The 27,326-nt window shown below is 42.4% G+C and overlaps 3 protein-coding genes and 1 non-coding gene across 5 annotated transcripts in view; 1 reads left to right on the top strand and 3 right to left on the bottom strand.

The window, feature by feature from the left end:
- Nucleotides 1-27,326, bottom strand: part of SERF2 (small EDRK-rich factor 2) — a 202,927-nt gene that overhangs the window by 17,114 nt on the left and 158,487 nt on the right. The gene's annotated exons all lie outside the window — the stretch shown is intronic.
- Nucleotides 448-3,793, top strand: ELL3 (elongation factor for RNA polymerase II 3). Of its 2 annotated transcripts, XM_055556273.1 has the most exons (11): nucleotides 448-627; nucleotides 861-896; nucleotides 1,245-1,360; nucleotides 1,493-1,694; nucleotides 1,784-1,863; nucleotides 1,995-2,070; nucleotides 2,249-2,423; nucleotides 2,519-2,561; nucleotides 2,668-2,839; nucleotides 3,060-3,104; nucleotides 3,181-3,793. In XM_055556273.1, exons 1-11 carry the CDS (start codon nucleotides 496-498, stop codon nucleotides 3,289-3,291), a joined length of 1,188 nt encoding a protein of 395 aa, XP_055412248.1. In that variant the 5' UTR covers nucleotides 448-495; the 3' UTR covers nucleotides 3,292-3,793. The 2 variants fall into 2 exon arrangements, with proteins under 2 accessions (XP_055412248.1, XP_055412247.1); XM_055556272.1 differs by lacking the exons at nucleotides 448-627; nucleotides 861-896 and having other exon boundaries at nucleotides 950-1,360.
- Nucleotides 5,149-27,312, bottom strand: PDIA3 (protein disulfide isomerase family A member 3). Its single transcript, XM_055556265.1, has 13 exons — nucleotides 27,007-27,312; nucleotides 21,040-21,118; nucleotides 19,115-19,232; nucleotides 13,863-13,970; nucleotides 12,251-12,380; nucleotides 9,151-9,267; nucleotides 8,873-8,998; nucleotides 8,122-8,304; nucleotides 7,171-7,279; nucleotides 6,518-6,646; nucleotides 5,901-5,980; nucleotides 5,492-5,549; nucleotides 5,149-5,277 (listed from the first exon to the last, which is right to left on the bottom strand). The coding sequence occupies exons 1-13, from the start codon at nucleotides 27,171-27,173 to the stop codon at nucleotides 5,164-5,166; spliced, it is 1,518 nt and encodes a 505-aa protein (XP_055412240.1). The 5' UTR covers nucleotides 27,174-27,312; the 3' UTR covers nucleotides 5,149-5,163.
- Nucleotides 20,206-20,315, bottom strand: LOC129634671 (U6 spliceosomal RNA). The gene has a single exon (XR_008705840.1). It is a non-coding gene; the product is annotated as a U6 spliceosomal RNA (small nuclear RNA).

The following is a 27,326-nucleotide window of genomic DNA, read 5'->3' as shown; positions in this document are numbered from 1 at the left end:
CTCTGGTTCCTTGGGGCTCTTGGCGTGATGAGCCGGCCCTGCCCAGCAACCAGTCGCTATCTCCCGCCCTTCTGCACCTAAAACCCTCTAGGGGGTTGCAGGTTCAGCTTCACTTAGAGACCGCAGCTCTTGAGTTCAAGTTAGTTAGAAAAACACAGGCAGGAATGGGGACTCGGGTGAGGTGTCTGAAGCTGGCCGCAGACTTTCTCTCCGGAACTGGGAGAGCCTCTTCGGAAAGCCCAAAGAGCTGCCCGCCCATCCATGAAAAAACTGCTGGGGTTGGTGCTGGTAACATCTCGGGGAGAGCGAGGTGCCGCCCCCAGCTACTGGGAAATCCCAGGGGTGGCGCTGGCTGTGGGTGGGGCCGGGGTGGGGTCCCGGCGGAGGGCGGGGCCTACCTGGGCGCCAGGGTGTGCCAGCCTAGCCCTGCACAGCCGAGGTGGTAGTGGCCCAGGTCTGTGGCTCGCGCTCTACCTGCCCCTGAACCTCGCAGCCATGGAGGAACCCCAGGAGCTTCTAAGTGGGAAGCTCCGGCTCTGCTTCACCCCGGCTGCCCGGACCAGCCTCCTACTGCTCAGGCTCAACGACGCAGCGCTGCGAGCGCTGCAAGAGTGTCATCGGCAACAGGTACGGCTGGCACGGGCCCCATCCTTTCTATCCCCTGCTTCTCCGGAGGTCGGGTCTCAGCCGGCGACCTTGGCGAAGGGACCTGGGGATGGAGAGCAGCATCCTCGGCTCTGGCTCCCCCAACTCTCCAAGTGAAGCCCGCTAGGCAAGTCCCCCCACCCTGGGCTCCCGACGCCGGCTCCTGGGGACGCCTTTTCTGCTGCTCTTGGCTCAAGTCTGTGCTCTGCCCGCAGGTTCGGCCAGTGATTGCTTTCCAAGGCAACCGAGGGGTAAGCACGGGTCTGGGGTCTGTGGAGGTGAAGTGCAGGGAGAACAGACATGGGCTTCACGAAGGGATCGTCAGGGCGGGAGGCTGAGAGCAGTCACGGTCTGATGAAGTTTCGAGAACTGAACCCAAAATGGGGGAAATCGGGGCTGCTGGGGTTGGTCCCAAGAGGCTGCAGTTGAGGAGACTGCGGCGACTTAACCTCCTGAGGAACTCAGGCTCAGCTGCACCTCGTGTGCTAACGAGCCCCATGGGACCCATCTTCAGTCTTCCGCTGGCTCAGGGAGGAACAGCATTGGTTGGGGAGGAGGAACTGACTTTCATGGGGTTTACTGTCTCCTTTCACCCACAGTACCTGAGGCTCCCAGGTCCCCACTGGTCCTGCCTCTTTTCCTTCATAGTGTCTCAGTGTGGCCAGGAGGGCCCTGGTGGTCCAGGTTTGGACCTTGTGTGCCAGCGCCTAGGCAGGTAAGGAAAATGGGTAGCAGGTAAGAATTTGTGGTAGGTCAGGGAAGGGGATGTCCACAGTTGCTTAAAAGTTCTCCACCCTCCTGTTTTATGTGTGTGTGTGTGTGTGTTTTTTTAACCACCTTTTCCCAGGTCTGGGCCTAACCGCCTCCACTGCCTGGGTCCACTCAGGGAGCGCCTCACGATTTGGGCAGCTATGGATTCTATCCCAGCTCCATCTTCACTTCAGAGACACAACCGGACTGAAGATGCCAGGGACCGTGAGAGCTGGCAGCATGTGGGAGACTATCCTGAAGGAGACACAATTTTACAGTCACAGATGGCACTAGAAGAGGTGAGGCCAGAAAGTGCAGGGAGTTAGGATAAGGTGGGGCAAAGCCTGAAGCCTAGGGAGCCATGTGCCCCTGCCACTTTCCCTGCCAGGTGCCAGATCCACTGGCAAGCAGCCAAGGACAGTCACTCCCAGGATCCTCGAGGGAACACATGGCACAGTGGGAAGTGAGGTACTTGGGGCAGGGTGGGACTAACCCAGGACACTCTGGTATTCTTCTCTAATCGCCACTCTAAATGCTGTGATAAGAGATGGAGCCCTACTTTCTACCCTGGGCTTGATCTCTCCTATTCTCTCTCCTAGGAACCAGACTCTTCTTCCAAACAGAGATCCTGATCGGGCATTGCCTCCCTCTGCCAGCCAGAAACACGTGGACAAGGTAAGTTGTAATAGCAAGGGTTTTTCTAAGAGTTGTGTCCAATGAGGCTAACATTTTAAAACTGAGAGCTTAGCATTTTCATGCTCCCAGATCATTATATGGAAGTAATTTTTGAGAGAAGGGCAGAATAGGAGGCTTCTGAATTACTGTTTATGTTCCTGAGATATGTTCCCAACAGAAACGTCCAGCGCCTGCAGCTATGGTAGAATTAAAACAAAAGAGGCTCAGAACTCTAGCTCCAAGTCCCCTACAAGGACTGCCCAGTCAGGACTTACAGGAGGAAGATTGGGAGCAAGAAGATAAAGATGAAGACATGGGTCCCAGGCTGGAGCACAGTCCCTCAGTTCAAGCAGGTGAGTTAAAGAGAGGGTGAAACTGCCATAATGGGGAGGGGGAAAAAAAAAAAAAAAAGTGTTATCATCACCTTCATGTCTTGTTTCCTTTCTAGATTCTGAATCCCCAAGCCCTGAAGAAGTACCAGATTACCTCCTGTGAGTCCCTTGCCATTTCCAATTTTTTCAAGCCTTGTGCATTCCTGGGAGCTGGAAGCTTTGGGGGTCAATGATACTGATGGTGACAACACTCTGCTCCTGGCAGGCAATACAGGGCCATCCACAGTGCAGAACAGCAACGTGCCTATGAGCAGGACTTTGAGACAGATTATGCCGAATACCGCATCCTGCATGCTCGCGTTGCGGCTGCAAGCCAGAGGTTCATAGAGCTGGCAGCTGAGATGAACAATGTTCAGCGTGGAACTCCAGAACACAAGGTAAGGACTGGATGAACCCAGGCTGGCTTTCAAGTTCTACTGGCCATAAACTCCCTGCTAATTGCCCATAAGTGTGTTTGTTCAATGACCAAAGTGACAAGCAAGTCTGTTTTGAGAGAAAAATTAGTCTGCCTAATTTATGAGAAGTTACTTTAATCGCTAAGAGAGCTGGAGATTTTTTTCTCAAGGTTAAACTTGGTGCTAACATTTTCTGTTTCAGGTGCTGGAAGAAAAGATAGTCCAGGAATATAAAAAGTTCAGGAAGGTAAGACCGGGCCTGGGGATGGCAGCAAGAAGACAGAAGTGACTTTTTTTTTGACATGGGCGCTTTTTCTCTGCAGCGGTACCCAGGTTACAGGGAAGAGAAGCGCCGCTGTGAGTACTTGCATCAGAAACTGTCCCACATCAAAGGTCTCATCTTGGAGTTTGAGGAAAAGAACAGGGGCAGCTGAAGCTGACACACGGCTCTTTACCCTCGTGTGATATGAAAGAAAAAAGCAGCTATTAACTAAGAGGACAGTTGTCTGCTGTTCGTATTGCTGAGTCCATAATGGCAAGTAGGAGAGTTGCTCTAGGTTCTTGAGGTTTGGTTTTCATTATGACCATATTTAAATTTTTAGGGCATGGGCACAGTGCCAAGACTCCACAGCTGTGCCCAGGAGTTATCCAGTAACTGAAAACTAGGCAAAGTAGCAGAGGCTTGGCTTCTCCACCTTTAGTTCAGCCAAGTCATTTTCGAATCCTGAGAAATGACACCGTTTCCAAGACAAGATACCTTGAGCACATTAGAATTTACCTGGTAGCCTCCCTGAAAAAACCTTTGGTAACAAAGCTAAAGGAACTTGTAATACAACAGGACATAATGGGAAAGGGCTTGGGCGTTACCCATGTATTAGAAGTGAATTCTTTTACAAACATGGCTAAAAAAATTAAAACTGATTGCTTCTGTGTCAAGTTTTATGTTTTCCTTAAATCCTCCAAGGTAGTGGTTCTCACCCTTGCTTGTGTATATGAACCATCTCTGGGGTCTCTAAAAAATTAGATCCTTAGATCCCAGCCCAGGTCTTTTTTAAAAAATATATATTATTTTATTTGGCTGTGCCGAGTCTTGGTTGTGGCATGTGAATTCTCAGTTGCAGTATGTGGGACCTAGTTCCCTGAACAGGGAGATCAAACCTGGGCCCTCTGCATTAGGAACGTTAGTAAACTCTCCTTCTCCAAACATGAAGGATGAGGATCACCTACAACTAGGGCTCCTATCTACAATTATCCAGTAACTCAAAACTATAACTGTAGATAGGATTTGGATTTACCCAAAAAAGGAAGAGGGAAATGGTTCAGTTCTTTTGCCAGTCCTATCCTTTTTGTTCCTCACTGCTGCATAAGAAAGTGGATATTTCACTCACAACCAAGGACACTGCCTTTCCCGTTTCCACTGGAGAAGGAAGTTAACGACCACACCCTGGGCTTTGCGGGAGAGAGCTGTACCCGGCAGTGTCAATTCCTGAAACAGCGTGAATGAACCCCAACCTGGTGCCACACCCACACAGGGCATTTCTGGGCAAGGAATAGCCCTTGGGAGGTATAAACATGCTCAGCTGCATGGCAAGGATAAATAGCAACCCAACCTTAGGGCATGGGAGGCCAGCAACAGCCCAACAAGAAAGGTCCTTCACCTGTTCTAATCATCAGGCTAGGGTCCTGTGCAATAAACACATAAGGATAGAAGGAGATGAAATTTGGACATGATTTGCAGGTGATTAACTATGGACCCAGTGCAGACAGCTGAACGGACCATCATGGTAGTTACTCGCCCTACACATAACTATTTAATGAAAATCTAAAATATGGTTCTAGCTGCATTTCAAATGCTCAACAGCAATAGGTATTAGGCAATGAAGATTATAGAACATTTCTATCATAGCATAAAGTTCTACTGGACAGTGCTGGTCTAGAGAACCTTTGGTTTCCCACCTCATGGAGAAAAGACAGTATAAAGGGGGCGCATTTATTGTCACTGTTCCAAATGTACAAAAAAAATTAGAAAATAACCCCCCAACTCAATTCCCCCCACCCCCACAACATTCCCCTCAACACAAATAATTTTTCCCAAAACCACAAACATAAACTGGTTCTGGTATTTTCATAAACAGTGCAGCTAAGAAACAGTTTAGAGAAAATTTAACAGGACTCAGATTATAACCATTCTGCCCTCTCAGCCCTGAGAGGCAGTAATTCCATACGGGTCCCAGTCCTCCCCATTGGTTTTCCCATCTCTGGTGGAAAAGTCCTTTGACAAAGTGGTATGATGTTTGGCTGCTGCTTTAGAGATCCTCCTGTGCCTTCTTCTTCTTCTTGGGTTTTTCTTCTTGAATTACAGGGGGGTTTGTAGCCTCTCGCTTTAGATAGCTAATAAAATCACTTAATTCACGGCCACCCTGAAAACAGAAAGATAACTCTGAAAATTTAACCTTTTAAAAAACTGTGGATTTTCTCCCCCCTCAATAGGAAGCCTTTTGTATTTTAAAAAGCACATTAGCAACCACATATATTGACCATGAGAGTTGAGTTTCTACTTATATAAACTCAGTTAAAGAACTGGATCTGTATGTGTGTGTCTGTATTTGTGGGAAGATAAGACGATGCACTTACTTCATATTTCTTTGGATTTTGCTTCTTGTTGGCTGGAGAGAAGTAGATGGTAGGAAAACTGGGAAAAGAAGAAAGAGTTGATAAAATTTCAGAGTAATTCTAATGTACACTTTCCTAATAACTGTTTCTAGGAATAACTTTTCTTCATGATTTCTAATCTGACCAGATACTATTGTCCATCAGTGACGAAGTTACACCCTATTAGAACACAGGAATATGAGCGCTCACAAGGGCTGGGGCAGTCACGAGGGCCCATGCTGCAGAAACTTGAAGCCAGGAAGGCACTGGTGGTTCTGTGTTCAACTGGAAAAGAGGACTCTCCAAGCCATGCCCAATATAAACATGGCTTACAAGCTCATCTTTTCCTATCAATTGCCTAGACACTTTAACTAGCTTTTAATCTACTTACCCTCTGACTTCATATGGAGAAGGCACATCGTTGGCTGTAGCATCCATCTTGGCTATGACAATATTTGGATCTTTTCTGAGCTGTTAATAAAAAGGTTAGGTCTTTAAAAGTTTCAAGTTTTCAGTGACAGAGGGACACAGTCAATTTAGGACTTAAAACCATTAACAGCTGGATAGGTTTTGCTGCTGAGATGGAAAGAGTAGTGATACTTTCACAAGTATCAAACTTCCCATAAACTTCCCTTTTCTCTCTTGGTTCCTACATATTAAGACTATATACAGACACCTGCAAAATTACCTGGCCTAAGGAAGACATCAGCTAAGACAAGTGATTTAAGATGGAGGAATATAATGAATTCATATAAGCCATTACCAAATTCAGAAGCCAAGGTACTTTTAATCATAATCTAGATTGAGTCTGAGGAGTGGAAAGTTAAAGCAGGTATCTAAGGCACTGAGTAGGCTCAGAGTGCAGTCAGGAGACAGCACATAGGAGACAGCTGAAAGAAAATCCACCAGTGCCTAAGTTCTGAACTAATTAAACAGTTCTGACTATTAATCAATAGCCAATGCTAACTTCCAACTCAAATTCAACTGTATAATATACTTCACACTTACCTTCTCTCCCAGTTCTTTATATTTAGGCTCCAGATTCTTACAGTGACCACACCAAGGAGCATAAAACTCAATCAGCACATCTTTATTTTCATTATTCACTATTTCATCAAAATTCTCTGCTACCACTACCTGGAAAACACAGAATATTCTTTAGTTGGTAAGGCCAGTTGAATACATTCATGAGCTGTATTTGTTTCTGGACTCAATCCCTCTCAAATTGGTTGTGTTGCCACTGAAAATACATTATTGAAACCCAACTTGCACTTACAGGCTTTATTAAGATATTACCATTTCCCCAGAAAGCAACTCACTCCCATGTCTGTCACCTATCAGACTAAGTTCAAGAAATCACAGGGAACAAGTGCTACCCAACTCTTCCTTAAAATAATCTTACAGCAACAATGTTAAAACTACTCTCAGGGGTTAGCTTGTTCTGTCCCAAAGAGTCACCGAGCCCTAATAAAATATCATAAAATTCCCCTATTAAGCATTATGAGCTCTGCCAATGCTTAATTTATGATGAGAGAGGTAAGGACAAACAAAAACAGAAACTCAATAGCCAACCTCGTCTTCACTTAGACCCAGCATTTTGGGAATAAAAAAGTGAGGAGAGGCAGCTGTGTAGGGGTTTGAGGACCCTGTGAGCCCCTCACCTTTACAGGCCCATCATTGCTCTCGGGAATAGGCTCAGACTTCAGGTATCTCTTCAGGTTGCCGTCAAAGTAATCCTCAAGGAATCTCTCAAGAGCCTTGCCATCACGCCTGGTATTAGAAAGGCAAGGATGAGCTTGTGAACATACTCCCACCAATGAGAGAACTAAAGGCAGTTTTTTAGAATAGTTTCCACTTTAGCTTAATTGTTTCTGTTTTAGCTTAAGTTTCAACCCTAGGAAGTAACTGGAAGTTAAAAAAAAAAAAAAAAAAGAGGGAGCCCTCATTTCTCAATATGCAGAACTACAGACTGAATAAGAAACCACCACCTTCTTGTATTTCTAGTGTGTTCTTTGTGGATTAGAAAGGTCAGAGAAAGAAGAACACATCGGTCCTTCTGGAAATTCAATTCTGCGAAAGAACCAGGTCTTACTTTGTTGCTCTGGAGAACAGAGCCTATTTATCGTATCTTGTTTTACTGGCTTCACTCACAGGAAAATTTTCTCCTGTTTTAATCTCCCGAAGTCTCAGAAGGTGATGGTCAAAACTGTCTGGTTTTGTCTTAAGATGTCTCCAATTTCCTGAGTTTACTTTAGGCCAATGTGGTATTCCAAGAACAAAGACATTCTGTAGGGATGGGAGGGGACTGGTTTGGTCTGAAATTACATCAGTCTCAAAGAGGCTATCTAGTGTTCTCTATTTACTATATTTAATGGCAGGGTGGAAATAGTCATGTAAGAATTCCAAGCTGCCATCTTTTTTGCTTTTCAAAATTTATTAAGAATCATGATCCTTAAAAATATATCTATAACTAATTGAGAAAAACAACAGTCATGGGTCTTAACCTAGCTTCACATTCCAATGTTCTTCTTTATACATCCTCAGTAGCGTCTAAGGCTTCAACGGTGTCTTTGCAGAATCAAATGCCAAACCCACGCTAACTTGTAACTCACGAGAACTCCTCCTGCATGACAAACTTCTCTCCTTTTGCGGTTCTGACAGCAACAACAGGAATCTCTCCAGTAGTGCTTTCCAAGCCAAAATCTGAAAGTTCATGGCTAAAGGTTTTACGGCTAGCTACAGCAAAATGGAGTTTCTTCCCAGCATCCAGGAATTTCTTTGCCACCATCATTACTCTGTGGGAAACAAGGAAGATTTATGCCACGAGTACACCAGGATGGTAAATCACTCCTGAAACCAAGAAGCAAGAAAGTAGAAAGCAACATTTAAGAGTCCCTGCAGCCCTCTGGAATCAGTCTGAACTTGTATTCTTGTGCACTGACATAGGATTATGGTGTACTCCGATGTCCTACTGAACTTCACTGCCAAACTAGTGGTATTCAAGCAAACAGTCCATTCCCACTGAATGCTGCCATATTATATAATATAAAATACTGCAGGCATTAATAACTAATCCAGAATGAAAATCTCTAAGGATCAAGTGCACTGAGGGTCTCAATGGGCAACAAGGCACAATGTGTTAAAGGACATTTTAGATGGCATTTGCATCTTTTCTGGGAGGGCAGGAATCAGCTGTGTCATAAGGCAAAGAAACACCTATGGAAGATATGCCCAATAGTTTTTGGAAATAGTTTATTTGTCCTTATAGCTTCAAATGATCACACATGGTAACAGGATAGTTAGAAGAAACTGTTTATGTACTGTGTAAACTTGTCTACAAAGGGGAAAAATTATTCTTATTACCTGTTTCTCCAGTAGTTGGAACCTTTAGCATTCTTTTCATAGTCCACATCATAGTAAGCGATGAGTAAATCCTTGCCCTGTAGTAAATCTTTATTGTCTTCTGTCATGTGAGGGCAGATACCAAAACTGAAATGACAGAATCCATCATCAAATTTGGCAGGTTTTTATCTATATTATGAAATTAACATTAAGTAACTGATAGTATGCTTAATAATCAAGATTTAAAAAAACTAAAATGAAGCCAAGAAAGGCCAAAAAAAGTATAAAGATGTACTCACATGTTTTCCTGAATAAATCTTTTAATCTTCCCACTGGTCATTTTCTGTTCTGTATATGCCACAGTCTTGTCTTCAAACTTGTTCGTCAGATGGGGAGGACGAAACAAGGTGATACCCCTTAAAAAAAAAAAATTTAGTAGGTAGAAAGCAGAAGAACTATCTCCCATCTTTTATTATTTAAAGCTCAAACTATCTACAACATGATCCTCTCATCAACGCTAAGGAGCTTACCGCTTTAATCTCAAGTGCAAAAATTGGTTTTAATAAACCTAGGTTGGAAAGTTAGGAGACCTTAGTTCTAATTCTTGTTCTACCAACTAACTTCAAAGATCTTGGGCCAGCTATCAGTTTAATTCTTCAGCGCTTCAGCTTTTACATCAGTACAAAAGGGGGTTAGAGTAGATAATTTCCAAACCTTTAAAAACAACAGAAAAAAGTACCCAACTTACCCCAAAGCCCTAATATGTACAAATAAGAGAAAGTAGAACTTGCTCTTATTGGAAGGTACCTTGCCCTGACACTCGACTTGAAAATTCAACTTTCCCATATAGTAAGAAAATTACTTCAATAGAGAAAATATAGTTAAGATCCCTTCCAGTTATAGAAATTCTATAGGTATAATTCTATATGATTATAATGTTTAGGTTGAAATCAGTAGAAATTTTTTGGTTCTAGATTTTTCTATCCCAGTAAATCCAGTTTACGTAATTTTCCCTTGCTGGTAATACTTTGCGCCTCTCTCCCTAAGCCAAGTTTTCCTCATTCCACTGAACATTTGAAGGAAATTCCTTTTTACTTTCTACTCTTTTATTCAGCTAACACCGAACCCCAATTTGGTTCTGAGTCACAGATTTGTATCTAATACAAACATTCCCAGAAAATATCACTGTTCTAACCATTAATATCTTTCCTCTTGCTTTTGCTTCCCCTTCAATTCATTCCTCCTCTCCATACTATACACACCCATATATAGTTATATCATTTGTTTGGGGCTAGGTGTCAGCACCTTTAAGTCCTTATAGCCCCCTCTCAACTCTTCCAACATTAACTATGAACTTTATGTCAATTTTAAAACACAGGTATTTTCATAGCATACAGGGAAACTACATAGTGAAAAAGGACCTAATACAAACATGCTGGGCAACCAAGAATCTAAATCTAAGACTTATACTTTTTAAAGCAGTGTTGGCCTCTTGATGATAGTGAAAGAAGAGAGTGAAAAAGTTGGCTTAAAGCTCAACATTCAGAAAACGAAGATCATGGCATCTGGTCCCATCACTTCATGGGAAATAGATGGGGAAAACAGTGTCAGACTTTATTTTTGGAGGCTCCAAAATCACTACAGATGGTGATTGCAGCCATGAAATCAAAAGACACTTACTCCTTGGAAGGAAAGTTATGACCAACCTAAATAGCATATTCAAAAGCAGAGACATTACTTTGCCAACAAAGGTCCATCTTGTCAAGGCTATGGTTTTTCCTGTGGTCATGTATGGATGTGAGAGTTGGACTGTGAAGGCTGAGCACCGAAGAATTGATGCTTTTGAACTGTGGTGTTGGAGAAGACTCTTGCGAGTCCCTTGGACTGCAAGGAGATCCAACCAGTCCATTCTAAAGGAGATCAGCCCTGGGTGTTCTTTGGAAGGACAGATGCTAAAGCTGAAGCCCCAATACTTTGGCCACCTCATGCGAAGAGTTGACTCATTGGAAAAGACTCTGATGCTGGGAGGGACTGGGGGTAGGAGGAGAAGGGGACGACAGAGGAAGAGATGGCTGGATGGCATCACCGACTCGATGGACATGAGTTTGGGTGAACTCCGCGAATTGGTGATAGACAGGGAGGCCTGGCATGCTGCAATTCATGGGGTCGCAAAGAGTCGGACACGACTGAGCGACTGAACTGACTGACTGACCAAGTTTCAGAGCAGCTGCTGTCAAAAAATTGAAATCAGTTCCAGATATGATCTTTAATGACGATATGGCATTGGGATACACATGAAGGCCTTAGGACACCGTTCTCATAAGGTCTTCTAAATAAGACTTCTGATCAGAGGCTGATCGCCACCTTTAATGGCAAGTGTGAGAGGCGGACACAGTGAACAAATCTAAGGTTAACAAGCTGATATGTAGTGTGCTTAATGAGCATAGAGCCTCATGGCAAAGCCCAACAACTTTGCAGCCAGATCATCTAGCAGCCAAGGTTCTACCCTAGTTCTGCCACGTATAGCGTGTAAAGCTTAACCTCCTTGTGTGCCACTCTTAGACTCTCTTGACTGCCTTGCCATCCCTCCCCTTTCAAACCTCCACTATATGAGTGCCAGTGACTTTTCCTCTGAAACACAAAATTCATCACATTACTCTCTAGCTCAAAGTCTTTCAATGGCTCTCAAATGTCTAAAAGATAAAATCTACATTTTTCTGTATGGCACTTAGGTCTTCTCTAATTTGGTCTCTGCTGACCTCTCCAATCTTACCTTTCACAATGACCTCATCTATGAACAATACTTCAGCAGTAATACAGGTTCCAACACACCTAGGTTATTTCACATCTCAAGGCCTTCCCTCCTGCTGCTCTACATGGAATAATCTTTATCCCCCACCATAACCTGCCCAGAAAAATTTATCTTTCAAGATACACCTCAAGAGTCAGTTTCTCTATGATTTTTTTTCCCCTGATACTACTCCTGATCCCTCCTATGTACTTCTGGTACTCTGCCTAATTTCTATCACAATACCTGTAATGCTCACTGACACTTGTATTTTTAAATATATTTACTATCTCCTGCTACTAGATGCCCCTCAAGGGCAGCAACAGTTTCCAGAACTTAGCTTACTGCCTAATATGTGCTCAATAAAGCTTTTGGAAAAACTAGGCTTAAAAACCACCAGTTCAGTCCAGTCCAGTGGGTAGGATTCCACCTTTCAATGCAGGGGGCTGGATTTGATCCCTGATTGGGAAACTAAGATCCCGTATGCCATGAGGCATGGCCAAAAGATTAAAAAATAATCTTAAAAAAAAAAAAAAAAAACCAACACCAGTTCACACAATAGTACTTGGTCAAGATGTATATCTACAAGGGCATTCAACTCAGTTACTTACTCTCCATCATCATCATATTTGTTCACCAGAGATTCAATATTGGTGTGTGCAAACCGGTAGTTATCCCTCAAGTTGCTGGCTGCTTTTAGAAACTCAGAGTGAGCTTCACTGAATAAATCCTTGAAAAAACCTATACAGAAAACATCAAACACAAGGAAGAAACAGTAAGTGCTGAGACATATTCAAAACTTTAGAACTCCTCTATTCTTCAAAGCCTTTATTATGGATAAGCAAAGCAAGATAGGAAGGATCAGTTCTGCTTTGCCATGACTACTGAGGATATTCAACAAAATATTTAGGATAACAATTCTTTCTCTACCCTTAAAAAAAATGTTCTTGAGGAAGCTGAGGGAGATAATTTGTCAGGGTTCAAGTCTTAATTCTAGTTTTTCACAGTTGAAAATTTTGAGCATATTGCTTAACTCCTTAGTGCTTCAGGGACTATTTTAGGTGTCAGAGGAGTAAATCAGGCAGTATGTCAAAATACAATGTAAATTAATTCACCATATTTTTTCTATGTCTTATATCTTTAGAACTTCAAATGTAGTAAAGTGTTTATTAAATGTCAACTTATGGTTTAACTCCTTGTAAAAAATACAGACTCAGGGCTTCCCAGGTGGCAAAGAGGTAAAGAATCCACATACAATGCAGGGGACATGGGTTCGATCCTTAGGCTAGGAAGCTCCCACGTGCCGCAGAGCAGCCAGGCCTACACACCACAATTACTGAGCCTGAATTTTGGAGCCTGAGAACCGTAACTACTAAAGCTCGAGTGCCCTAGACCCCATGCTCTGCAGCAAGAGAAGACACTGCAATGAGAAGTCCTTGCGCCGTAACCAGAGAGTAGTGCCCGCAACTAGAGGAAAAACTAGAGAAAAGTCTACATAGCAACAAAGACGGAGAACAGCCTAAATAAATAAAACACACATACATACACAGAATGAATAAAATCCGGATAAGAAGTGACTTTGGTCAAACTTAAACCATCCTCTACTGCCAGAAAATCAGTTTTATTACAATAACGAGGAGATTAAGAGAAGCACAAAACTGTATGTTTAAATTTAAGTCAAATGTATTATACAACACATTTAAAACAAAACAAAGAACACTCAAGATGTAGAATGTGTTTAACTGCTTCAAGTTATTTTAAAAATAATGAGATATGATAACATCTGAAAAACCAAAGATTGCTGTAAAAATACACACAAAGCCAGCAATTCAATCTTAAATTGTAAATTCCTCTACAACTGTGAAGTAGCAGCTACAGAGGTTTATCATTTATCTATACCCTCCCCCTTTAAAACCCCATTTTCAGTCTTATATTATTATTTGAGTTAAATCTCAGGAGTTTAAGAAGTAACAGGAAAAACTAAAGCTATTCCTCTTTTAGTTCTTTGACTAAATCTTTACATCTGTAAGAATACCAAGCCACTCAAATAAAACCACTTTCCCCCCATATTACATTAATAGTAATGCTGACCTAGTTTTGCGAGTTGTCTTTTAACTGCCCACAAGGCTTCCTAAACAGTTTTAACTTGATTGTTTACTTAGATTTAGAGGACTTTTGAAACCATGTTGCCAATTTTGTGGCACAATCAAACTTGCTACTTACCCACCACAGAAGCATCTTTATCACTAATGAACTTTTCAAATTCTTCCTCAGACTTGAGAGGTACTGAAGCTGGTCCAGCCTGTTTCTTCAGGTGGCTGACAATTCCATCTTAAAAGACAAAAGATTATAGCAACACAAATTTATAATTTTTGAAAAGTAACCAACCATTCACATGATTTAAAGTTGGAAAGGTTAAAAAAACATACATAGTGACGTTTTCTTCCTGTCCCTAGTTACCCAGTCTCCTCCCCACAGGATAAAATGTCAGCTTCTTATATATCCCTGCAGACATACTTCTTTGCTCCTCTAAAGACAGCATACACATATGCTGTTCTGTATTTTGTTTTTGCCATTTAACACAATTTAGAGATAATTACGTCAATAAACATAAAGAGTTATCTCAATCTCCTTTATTGCCACATAGTATTTCACTGTATGGATGTAACATAATTTATTTAACCAGCCACAATTGATGAACATTTGTTTCCAATTTCTTGCTGCTATGATACTGCCATAAACAACCTTTGTACTACTGTCCTTTTACACATGATTGAGTGTATCTATAGGGTAATTCCTAAAAGTGGATTCACTGGGTCAAAAAGAGGACATGCATTTATAACTGTTTAACTGGCTCCCAAATAGACAGTACTTATTTATATCCCTACCAGTAATGTAGTGAAGTGTTTACAACATAAACGATGCCCTTGTGCACGCTGTTCACTGCCTCAGTCTTTCAGATAACCACCTGGCTTCCTTCCTCACTTCCTCCTCCTTTAGGTCTTCACTCAAAATGTCATCTTCTGGTGGTAGAGTAGGTGAGAATCCACCTGCCAATGCAGGGGACAAGGGTTTGGTTCCTTGTCCGGGAAGATCCCATATGCTGAGGAGCAAGTAAGCCCATGCACCACAACTACTAAAGCCTGCATGCTTGAGGGCCAAGAGCCGCAGCTACTGAGCCCCTGTGCGTAGGGCCCCGCGCTCATGCGCCGAGAAGCCTGTGCATCACAGCTAGAGAGGAACCCCAGCACTAGGTAGAAAAAGCCTGTGTGCAGCAACCAGAAGGTAAAGGAATACATTCTAAAAATAGGTACACTGAATCAGGTAACAATTCTTTGGCCTGCAAAGGGACAGTAATTACTATCAGATCAGATCAGATCAGTTGCTCAGTCATGTCCGACTCTTTGCGACCCCATGAATCGCAGCACGCCAGCCCTCCCTGTCCATCACCAACTCCCGGAGTTCACTCAGACTCACGTCCATCGAGTCAGTGATGCCATCAAGCCATCTCATCCTCTGTCGTCCCCTTCTCCTCCTGCCCGTAATCCCTCCTAGCATCAGAGTCTTTTCCAATGAGTCAACTCTTCGTATGAGGTGGCCAAAGTACTGGAATTTCAGCTTTGGCATCATTCCTTCCAAAGAAATCCCAGGGCTGATCTCCTCCAGAATGGACTGGTTGGATCTCCTTGCAGTCCAAGGGACTTGCAAGAGTCTTCTCCAACACCACAGTTCAAAAGCATCAATTCTTCGGCACTCAGCCTTCTTCACAGTCCAACTCTCACATCCATACATGACCACAGGAAAAACCAAAGCCTTGACCAGACGAACCTTTGTTGGCAAAGTAATGTGTCTGCTTTTGAATATGCTATCTAGGTTGGTCATAACTGTCCAAGGAGTAAGTGTCTTTTAACTTCATGGCTGCAATCACCATCTGTAGTGATTTTGGAGCCCAGAAAAATAAAGTCTGACACTGTTTCCCCATCTATTTCCCATGAAGTGGTGGGACCGGATGCCATGATCTTCGTTTTCTGAATGTTGAGCTTTAAGCCAACTTTTTCACTCTCCACTTTCACTTTCAAGAGGCTTTTGAGTTCCTCTTCACTTTCTGCCATAAGGGTGGTGTCATCTGCATATCTGAGGTTATTGATATTTCTCCCGGCAATCTTGATTCCAGCTTGTGTTTCTTCCAGTCCAGCGTTTCTCATGATGTACTCTGCATATAAGTTAAATAAACAGGGTGACAATATACAGCCTTGACGAACTCCTTTTCCTATTTGGAACCAGTCTGTTGTTCCATGTCCAGTTCTAACTGTTGCTTCCTGACCTGCATACAAATTTCTCAAGAGACAGATCATGGTATTCCCATCTCTTTCAGAAATTTCCACAGTTTATTGTGATCCACACAGTCAAAGGCTTTGGCATAGTCAATAAAGCAGAAATAGATGTTTTTCTGGAACTCTCTTGCTTTTTCCATGATCCAGCGGATGTTGGCAATTTGATCTCTGGTTCCTCTGCCTTTTCTAAAACCAGCTTGAACATCAGGAAGTTCACGGTTCACATATTGCTGAAGCCTGGCTTGGAGAATTTTGAGCATTACTTTACTAGCGTGTGAGATGCGTGCAATTGTGCAGTAGTTTGAGCATTCTTTGGCATGGCCTTTCTTTGGGATTGGAAGGAAAACTGACCTTTTCCAGTCCTGTGGCCACTGCTGCGTTTTCCAAATTTGCTGGCATATTGAGTGCAGCAGTTTCACAGCATCATCTTTCAGGATTTGGAATAGCTCAACTGGAATTCCATCACCTCCACTAGCTTTGTTCGTAGTGATGCTTTCTAAGGCCCACTTGACTTCACATTCCAGGATGTCTGGCTCTAGGTCAGTGATCACACCATCGTGATTATCTGGGTCATGAAGATCTTTTTTGTATAGTTCTTCTGTGTATTCTTGCCATCTCTTCTTAATATCTTCTGCTTCTGTTAGGTCCATACCATTTCTGTCCTTTATTGAGCTCATCTTTGCATGAAATGTTCCTTTGGTATCTCTGATTTTTTTCAAGAGATCCCTAGTCTTTCCCATTCTGTTGTTTTCCTCTATTTCTTGGCACTGATCGCTGAAGAAGGCTTTCTTATCTCTTCTTGCTATTCTTTGGAACTCTGAATTCAATGTTTATATCTTTCCTTTTCTCCTTTGCTTTTTGCTTCTCTTCTTTTCACAGCTATTTGTAAGGCCTCCCCAGACAAAGAACTTTACCTCAGGGGTATGATGAAAAGTGTTACTTTTTTCCCTGAGTATTTACAATTCTCTGAGAGGTATAATGGGAGTACTGAGCAACCAGTTTATTACTGATCTCCTGGAGCTTACAATATAAGTAAATATCCAACTAAATCCCCAAATAAGTAAGCAATTTAAAATATCAGATAGTGGGACTTTCCTGGTAGTTCAGTGGTTAAGACTCTGGCTCCCAATGCAGGGAGTTCGATCCCTGGTTGGAGAACCAGATCCCGCATGCATCCTGCAACTCAGAAGTCCACGAGTTGCAACTAAGATCCAGCACAGCTAACAAATTAAATAAAGAATATTAAAATATATATATTAGATAGTAACCAGTGCTATGCAGAGAATGAAGAGGCTGTTAAGTATATGACTGGCTGGCTACTTTAGGTTTGATAGTCTGGTAGAAAGAGAATTTGGTGGGGCATGGCATACTACCCAGTTTGTGGAATCTTAGTTCCCTGACCAGGGATTAAACCCAGGTCCCAGCTGTGAAAGCACCAGTGTACCACCAGGCAATTCCCTGGGAAGTGAAATTTAAGCCAGGATCTGAATGACAAAAAAAGTCAAGCCATGCAAACATGGGGGAAGATGATCTCAGACTGTGAACACAACCAGGACAAGGCCCTAAAGTCAAACAGTCTTGAGGTGACATTTGAGTTAGGCAGGGGCCATGTTATGTAGAGCTTTGTGTACAAGTAACAATCATACATGCTGAAAAAATTCCACGTCACCTAAAATGCCCAAACTGAGCGAACCTTCCTCTTAGCTGTTAAAATATGCCCAGTCAATTGTTAAGACTCAAGATCAAACTGTCCAAAATATATTTTCTCATCCATTATGGGCCCTACCAACAGGGCCAAACTACTTACCTCCCAAACCTCTCCTGTCATCCTTGCTAATTATACTCCAGCCACAAGGTCCTTCTGCCTTTGAACACATCAAGCTCAGTGATGTCTTAGGGTCTTTTTGCACGTTTTCCCTCTGCCTGGAAAGCTCTGGTCCACATATTCTCATGGCTAGCTCCTTCCGAGCATTCACCTCAAAGGTTACCTCCCTAATCACCGCTATAATAACGTGGTACTCCCACCCCCAATCACTATCACATCGTACAGTTTTATTTTTCTCCTTTTTAATGCTCTTATGACTAACTGAATTTATCTTATCCATACAGATTATTGATGTGTATAATAATATGGCATACACACTTTTAAAATTGTGGTAAAATATACATAGTATAAAATCTGCCATTTTAACCATTTTAAAGTATATAGTTTTGTGGCATCAAGTACATTCACACCATTGTTCAACTAATCTCCAGACTGCAGAAATGAATTGCTTTCATCTTGCAAAAATGAAAGTCTATTCATTATAAACAACTCCCCACCCTTGTGAAGCACATTCTACTCTGTCTCTAGGAAACTAACTACTCAAAGGAATTTCATACAAGTGGAATGACACAGTATTTGTCTTTTTGTGACTGGCTTATCTCACTTAGCATGTTTTCAAGGTTCACCCATGTCACAGCATATCAGAACTAACTTTTTAAGACTGAATAATATTCCATTGTATTATATACAATTTTTATATAATTCTTCCAGACTCTGCTTTTAATTCTTTTAAGTATATACTCAGAAGTGGAACCGGTGGATCATACAGTAATTGTATTTTTATTTTTTTTGGAACCGCTGTGCTGTTTTCCATAGTGGCTGCATGCACTATTTTATGTCAAGTTCACACCAATATTTACAAGAGTTCCAATTTCGCCACATCCTTGCCAACACTTGTTCTTTTCTTTTTTAGTAGTAGTTATCCTGATGGATGTGATGTGGTTATCTACATATGTATATTTTTAAACCTGTGTGCTGCCTTCATTGCCCAGAATGTAAGCATCATGAGTGAGAACCATGGCTGCTTTGTTCATCAATAAACTCTGGGCATCATACTATAGTATCTAGCACAGAGTCAGTACTCAATAAATATTTGTCAAATAAAAAAATGCCTGGTAAACCTTATAAATCAACCTCAAGTATTTTCTATATTACTTACATAATCTGTTCAGTTAAAGAAGTCTTTTGTCAAGTGTCCAAACTGACTTCTTAGATGAGGAATTTTTAAGTATGTTGTATAGAAAATGGCATTTCCACTACAAAGAAGAGAGGCCCCAAAGAGTTCCAGTTTCCAAAACGTAATTCAGGTTCCTTACCGGCAGTCCTAGGCCCGTCATAGGCACCTGATTCTTCACCATCTCTAAATATCTTCAGGGTTGGATATCCACTCACTCCATACTTATTACAGGTGTTCGTGTTGGCAGTACAATCCACCTAAAGATGAAAATACATGAAACATTTGTTATCCAAAAGCCTGCTGCAGGCTTTTCCCACATTCCCAAAACATGAAGAGTGGTCAAATCAAAATATCAAGCAATTCTTGACACACATACCACAGACACTCGATTTTAAAGGCAGTCTGGTGTTGGTCTAGCTACATCAGAACCACCTAACAGGAACTCTAAAATTTAGATTCCTGGGCCTCATATAAAATGCACAAATGACTATTTAAATTCTACCCTGGGAGTCTCTATTGTCTAAAGCAATGTTTTCTACCCTTTCCCTGACCCTCAGAATATGCGAGAGATAAATCACTTAAATTAGTAATAGTGGCTTACTTTGATAATGATTATCATCAATGGGATGTATGGATTGATATATCACCATCAGGTGGGGTATAATTTGATTTAGCAAGTCACAAATGGTTATTAGCAAAGGTACTGATATTTAAACAAGCTCCCTGAGCTAGTCTGAATCTGGGCTAAACTAAAACTTGACAGATAGATCCAGTGAGACCTACCAGGAAGACGAAAAACAATTTTCCATCTATTTAGCCACTTCTTCTAAGCAAGGTAATGCGGCCAGCACTTTGCATATATTTCCTCATTTAACCTACACAAGATTCTGAGGAATGATCCCAATGCCTTAACATAAACTGACGTTCAAAAAAGTAAAGTATCTACAGTAACGTAGGCTACAGCTACATGAGGCAGGAACAAAGTCATGACAGAAACTCTTTTTCTTTTTAAAATTAACTTATTTTTTATTGAAAGATAATTGCTTTACAGAATTTTGCTGTTTTCTGTCAAACCTCAACATTAATCAGCCATAGGTATACATGTATCCCCTTCTTTTTGAAACTCCCTCCCCATCCCACCCCTCTAGGTTGATACAGAGCCCCTGTATGAGTTTCCTGAGCCACACAGCAAATTCCTGTTGGCTATCCATTTTACATATGGTAATGTAAAAAAATATGGAACGCTTCAAGAATCTGGGTGTCATCCTTGCACAGGAGGGGCCATGCTAATCCTCTCTGTATCGTTCCAATTTTAGTATATGTACTGCCGAAGCAAGCACTGAACTCTTTTTCTATGGCAAGTTGCCATAGAACATCAGGATTAAAAGTAGCTTTCAGGAATTCCCTGGTTGTCCAGTGGCTAAGAGTCCATGCTCCCAACGCTGGAGGCCTGGGTTCGATCCCTCGTCAGGGAACTAGATCCCACGTGCTGCAACTAAAACCCAGTGCAGCCAAAGTAATAAATTAAAAAAAAAAAAAAAAATCAGTTTTCAAAAACAGCCCTATACAGGTACAAATTATTTACTTGAGGCTGGTAAGATATGAACTTTTAGACTGGAGCAACTAGGAGTTTGCAACACAACAATGACAAAATTCTGGAAGCATTACTTTAAAAGCAAATACTAAGTTTACAGTTGACCAGTTACTCACGTAACATCCTCTTGTCTTCTTCCTATTCCCATCACTGTGACTAGCGTATGGTAATTTAGGGAACTCATTTACTCAATGATAATTTTCCTCTAACCTTGTCTACTGTAATTTTACTTTCCATATTTGCCCCTTCTTATTCACAATATATCTTACTTTTTTCTTATGCCAGTATTTCCCTTAGTTTCACCACTTTTAATCTTTCAAACCCATAATCAACAGTCAGTTGTGTATTTGCCCAGAACCTCCTTTTCTCTCTTCTTAGCAATTATGAACAAAGAAAATCAATGTTAATTGTTAACCAGTTACTATTTAAAATACTTTGTTTCCTTTAATGAAGAATTTGCCTATACTCACCTTTGCTAATGGGACTATTCCTTTTAATCTGGTAGCTGCAGCTTCATACTCTGGGGCAAGCTTTTTGCAGTGTCCACACCTATGTAAATATATTAAAGAAAAAGCTTATATATCCTGTAAGTTTGTTAATTATGTTTCTCTAGGAAGGACTTCAAATTATACTACTGCTTTTGACTAATAGCTGCTTCCAAAAGAAAACACATCATCTGAACAACATCCAGTACTGATAAGGTTAATCAGATCTCTCAGAAGTAAAGGTACTATCATCTCAAGCCTGTGATCTACTCTATAGGACTGGCTCAGTCCAGAACACCATCTATCCTCTCAATTAAAAGTGCAATGGGGGTGGGGGGATAAACTGGGAATCTGGAATTAACACATACACAATACTATATGGTAAGTAAGGGCTTACCGTATAGCACAGGGAACTATATTCAATATCTTGTAATAACCTATAATGGGAAAGAATCTAAAAGATGTACCTAAGGAGCAAGCCTGATTTTTATGGCTACACAGTTCACCTGACTATAACAGCTCATGAGGATAAAGCATTGTGTCAATTAGAGTATTTTCCCAGAGGGCCATTATAACACCTGCTCCTCTGCCCAGACGCCCTATCAACCCCTTAGGCACACTGTACTTGCACTGTGGGGAGCGGTGTATCAGTACACAGCTAGCACCGCCTTATACCATCTCTTCAAAAACCAACAGGTTGCAGAGCGATGCCTTAGAGAAGGTGCGTAGTTCTTTGACCTCCCCTCAGACAGCAAAAATAGAATCAGAAAACGTAAGGAAGGAAGCAAAGAAGAAATTTGAGCTGACATATTCCACAACCAAAAGTCACACATTTTACTTAGTAATGGATGAATAAGTAACTCTGAAACACTTTGCCCCTCAAAACTTGTTTAAAACAAAATAATTTATATTCTTCAAGGTCCATAGAAGTCCTACTCAAAAATAATCACTAGAAAGCTGACAGAGAAAGAGAGTAATATTAAAAAAAAACTATAACATTAGATGTTGCTTAGGGTCGCTGATGGAGAAGGCAATGGCAACCCACTCCAGTACTCTTGCCTGGAGAATCCCATGGACGGAGGAGCCTGGTGGGCTGCAGTCCATGGGGCTGCTAAGAGTCAGACACGACTGAATGACTTCACTTTCACTTTTCACTTTCATGCACTGGAGAAGGAAATTGCAACCCACTCCAGTGTTCTTGCCTGGAAAATCCCAGGGACAGGGGAGCCTGGTGGGCTGCCATCTATGGGGTCACACAGAGTCGGACACAACTGAAGTGACTTAGCAGCAGCAGCATCACTGAATTGATGCTTCTGAATTGTGGTGTCGGAGAAGACTCTTGGAGGGTCCCTTTGACTGCAAGGAGATCAAACTAGTCAATTCTAAAGGACATCAACCCTGAATATTCATTTGAATGACTGAAGCTGAAGCTCCCAATACTTTGACCATCTGATGAGAACTGACTCACTGGAGAAGACCCTGATGCTGGGAAAGATTGAAGGCAGAAGGGGACAACAGAGGATGAGATGGTTGGATGGCATCACCAAATCGATGGACATGAGTTTGAGGAAGCTCCGGCAGTTGGTGAAGGACAGGGAAGCCTGGCGTACAGCAGTCCATGGGGTTGCAAAGAGTCAGACATGACTGAGTGACTGAACAGAACTAGGGTCACAGACATATTTACTAAAAATATAGAAGAACCAAATGATAAAAACCAAATTCAGGACAAGGAAGTGTGTAACATGGGGAAAGGGCACACAGGAAACTTCAACTGTACTCGCTTTATTTTTCAGACTGGGCAGGTGGTGAATTAATGGTATTCCTTATACTGTATTTCACAGATGCACATTTTACTGCATTAGAACATCAGAAACTGGGATATGTCTTGCAATCACATCATGGTTTCAGTGGTAGCATTTCTCACTTTGTGAGACATAAAATATGGTATTACTCATTATATCCTCTGTATTCCATAATATATTAAAAAAATTCATGCACGTGCATTGTAACAAAAATACACAAACCCCAACTGATTTAATAAAATAACCAAATTAGCTGAGAAATCTAGGCTTCTGGGAACATAATACGAGGGTGCAAAGGTTAAAAATGAATGTGTGTTAAGGAACTGATCTGGGTCTTAAAGATTTAAGGCTTCATACAGGACAGGATAAGGTATTTTACAGAAGGGAATAGTAGAGCAAAAGTAAAATTACTGGTAAGAATGATTGATTCAAGAGAACTACAAAGGGCTTTTTTTTTTTATAAGAGACAACAAATGTGTTATATGTATTAAGAGATTTCTGTTGAATACATATGTAGTAATTGTCCAAAAAGAATGAGGCAACAGATTTATGAACAGTTTCACTTCAGCTACCTTTAAACATCGGAAGAGAATAGTATAAAATAATTAGGCCAGACAAGTGGGTCTCACGGAGAAAGCAATGGCACCCCACTCCAGTACTCTTGCTTGGAAAATCCATGGACGGAGGAGCCTGGAAGGCTGCAGTCCATGGGGTCAATAAGAGTCAGATACGACTGAGTGACTTCACTTTCACTTTTTACTTTCATGCATTGGAGACGGAAATGGCAACCCACACCAGTGTTCTGCCTGGAGAATCCCAGGGATGGGGAAGCCTGGTGGGCTGCTGTCTATGGGGTCGCACAGAGTCAGACACGACTGAAGCGACTTAGCAGCAGCAGTAGTAGCAGCAGTGGGTCTCAACACAGATGCATATACAAAATATCAATTAAGCATTAAAAAAAAAAAAAAAAACCCCAAAACCCTGTGCTGAGGCACCACCCTGGGACTTACTGAATGATTCCTCTGGGAATCCAGGAGATAATCAGAGGGACTGGGCTGGGACTGAAAACCGCTGCCTTAAGCACTGCTGCTATCCACAATATCATCAAATACCCAAAGGAAGGACCTGTCTGACAAGTTCCAGTGGAGGAGACTGCCTCTTTAAAATTCATCAGGAATAGAATTTAGGTGGATTTTGAAGGTGATCATCAAGTTTTACCACTACTTCTTTCACCTACTACTGGATAATACTAAAACACAAATAATCCCATTCACCTTCAGGGATGCTACCTAGCAACTAATCCAGGTAGTTTAAATTAGGAATCCCAACATATATTCACCCAACAACCATTACTTCATGACTGCAATGTGCCATATGCTATTTTAGCTTTTGACAGAAGAAAAACTGATATAGTCCTCACCCTGTAGAAACATCAGTCTGGCAGGGGTGATAGTATTATTAGGTCCTAATAGAGGGAGCAACCAGTTAGTGGTCCAGAGAAGTAAGACATTAACTACTGAGCTAAATCCTATTGAAAAGACCAAACTGGGGAGGGAGAGGGGGAGGGAATTCCAAGGAAAGAAATCAGTATGTGTAAGAAAAATATTAACTATTCCACTTTATACTATCCACGTAGTCTTTTTCTCTATCTATAAAAACAGTATCAAGTATCATTAATTAATACTACTGCCCCAGAGGACAGGGCACAAACCTACAACACACGCAGATGCTGAAGACGTAAAACTTCACACTGACCAGTAATTTTCAGAAATTATCACATTTAAATAGTTCTATTTATTCCCACAGAAATTCAGATACTCCCATTCTTCCAAATTACATAGATGATGACTCCATAATGGAAATATTAGGCTACAGAATCAGCTGCAAAGATATCTTGTCACTTTCACTTGTAAAACGAAAGTGGAAACAATACCCTAAGACAAAAGAGAAAAACAACTTGCTCAAAACAGGTCCATTTTACTCTTAACAAGCATTCTTTTTTTTTTTTTAAGTTTTTATTTAATTATCTGGCTGCACTGGGTCTTAGTTGTGGCATGTGGGATCAAGTTCCCTGACCAGGGATCAAACCCAGGGCCCCTGCATTGGGAGCATGGAGTCTTAGCCACTGGACCACCAGGGAGGTCCCTTAACAAGCATTCTTTAACTGTTCCTATCTTGCATGTAACAAGAGTACAAAGGAATAATAGCAGCTGGAAAATATTTTCAGCTAAAATATTAATAAATAAAAATAGCTGAATGTGAAGAAATAAGGACATCATCAACAGGTAACTTCCTTGATTCCAAATTACTCATTCAGCAAACTGATCCTTCCTGCAGGCATTACGGAGGATGACTCTTTACCTTCCAGACCAGTTAAAAGGTGACACCACAGCAGAGGTCCACCCAACTTTAGGGACAGTTTAGTGCACAATGGGCTGTGCAGGTCTTAGGGAAGCAAGTAGCATGTGCATGCGTGCTGAGGCTCTTCGGCCATGTCCCACTCTGTGCAACCCCATGGACTACAGTCGGCCAGGCTCCTCTGTCCAAGGGATTCTCCAGAGAAGAATACTGGAGTGGGTTGCCATGCCCTCCTCCAGTGAATCTTCCTGACCCAAGGACTGAACCAGAGTCTCTTGTATCTCCTGCATTGGAAGGCCGGCTCTTTACCACTAGCGCCCCCAGGGAAGCCCTTAAAGTAGCAGAAAACACCTCAATTGTAAAAATAAAAATCTTTAAACTAACAGTCTGATAGCCCACAATTCTCCAGCAATTCACTTCATATTGACCCCTCTAGTCACAGAGGCACCTCCCAGTTTTGATAGGGCTCCATACAGCCATTCTAATTACAGGAACACCCCCCTCAAAGTCAACAGCATTGTTATGTGATTGAGACCAGTTGTTTCTGAGAGAATGTGAGTTCTAGAGATGTATAAAGACCACCTGTGATGTGTAACCAGTACTGCCAGTTAGTTGAGGGAACACCCTAGATGCAAAGTCTATCAGAAGTTGAAAATGTGTTGTTAAGCACACCCTTCTGGTTCAGGTGGTCTTCATTACAGGATTTCTAGTGTACCCTCAAGTCGGCTGAGCCCCTGTAGAGTGAAGACCAGAGTTACTGACAAAAGTAAATGCAAGTTATCCACTAACTTTCTTTTACTTAGACTTCTTAATACAAATAGTTTTTAATTAAGGGTCACTGTGGCAGGAGAAAAATTAAGTACTGTAATTAGCATGGTTATACTGAGCCGTCACCAGCGTTAAGATAATGATTGTTTGCTATGATAAATATCTTGGGGTTAAAAAAAAAAAAGCCAACATTCAGGTTTCCTGAGCCAGAAATTCTATTTGCTCTCTCCCCACCCCCACCCCCAGTCAGCTGTATCCTAAGGAACTTACATCCTAGTTCAGTCACCCTTAAGTGGAGTATTTCTCCAACACTGCTTACTTTCTCATTGGGGTCTTCTTTGGCATTTTCCAGAAATCCTAATTGAAAGTGACCATTTAGACAGCTTCTGGTGGAATTACTCTGTCCATCTACTCTAACTGAATTCTGCTGGTGCTGAGAAGCATCAGTTGAACGAAGAAAGTGTGCACCAGGCGATGGACAAAATAACTGCCTGCCTTAAGAAAGCACAAATGACCATTCTGCAGCCACTTGAGTGACCTTGGCTAGAAACCAACGGCTGCCTGGGGCAAGAAGAAAGGAAGTACCCTGGGGGCGCAGGGCCTCTGCATTTGGTGAAACGTTAGGTTCCAATATAAGGCCTCGCGAAGCCTAGTCTGTAGAACAGAAAACAGTAAGCACTGACTCACGCAGAAACTCTAAAGACACCATCGAAGCTGGGGGGGAGGGGGTGGTTAAACCCTCTGCAAATAGGAAGTGCCGCAGGAGCACCGAGGTAAGGATGTGGCCCTGCGCGAGAGGGGCCTTCGCTTTCTCCTTCTCGGCTCTCGCTTCCAGGAGGCTCAGCACCGACTTCTCCGCTCTCGGCGAGGCAGCTCGGGTCTCCGTGGGCGGAAAACCTGCCGGCCGCAGCCGGGCTCTCCGGAATGATGGAGGGCGCCGACGCTGCGTAGGCCCAACCGTTCCCGCGCCTTCGCCCCCTGCCCACCCGGCCGCCCCTCTCCCGCCCCGGCTGAGTGGCCTCACCAGGGGGCGAAGAACTCGACGAGCATGAGGCCAGAAGAGCCCGTGTCGGTGATGCGACTCTCGAAGTTGTCGTCCGTGAGTTCCAGCACATCGGAGGCAGCAGCGAGGCGGGCCGCGGCGAGGAGCAGCGCCAGGCCTGGGAACAGCGCTAGGCGGCGGAGGCGCATGGCGACGAGGTAAGGCGAGGGGGCCGCCAGGAGGGTCGGGGCTCGGTGGGGACTGTGGAGACCGGGCCGGCAACCACGTACCCTCAGCCTGCGATCGCGCGTCTGGCCCAGGCGGACCTGCAGCCGAAGGTCCCAACCCCCTAGCCCGGCTCG

This window comes from Bubalus kerabau, chromosome 19 (genome assembly GCF_029407905.1).
Source record: "Bubalus kerabau isolate K-KA32 ecotype Philippines breed swamp buffalo chromosome 19, PCC_UOA_SB_1v2, whole genome shotgun sequence".
Lineage (NCBI taxonomy): Eukaryota > Metazoa > Chordata > Mammalia > Artiodactyla > Bovidae > Bubalus > Bubalus kerabau.
The sequence above is the reverse complement of the archived record's forward strand: the minus strand, read 5'-3'. Positions and strand labels throughout refer to the sequence as shown.

Bases quoted from the DNA above. Each gene is read 5' to 3' on its own strand.
- ELL3 (XM_055556272.1), top strand. From the start codon at position 1,026: ATGGGGGAAATCGGGGCTGCTGGGGTTGGTCCCAAGAGGCTGCAGTTG. The intron at 2,071-2,248 runs GTAAGTTGTAAT...TGTTCCCAACAG, and splicing joins GCCAGAAACACGTGGACAAG to AAACGTCCAGCGCCTGCAGC. The intron at 2,840-3,059 runs GTAAGGACTGGA...TTTCTGTTTCAG, and splicing joins GTGGAACTCCAGAACACAAG to GTGCTGGAAGAAAAGATAGT.
- PDIA3 (XM_055556265.1), bottom strand. From the start codon at position 27,173: ATGCGCCTCCGCCGCCTAGCGCTGTTCCCAGGCCTGGCGCTGCTCCTC. The intron at 7,280-8,121 runs GTGAGTTACAAG...TTCTAATACCAG, and splicing joins GTCATGCAGGAGGAGTTCTC to GCGTGATGGCAAGGCTCTTG. The intron at 5,981-6,517 runs GTAAGTGTGAAG...TTTTATTAACAG, and splicing joins ATAAAGAACTGGGAGAGAAG to CTCAGAAAAGATCCAAATAT.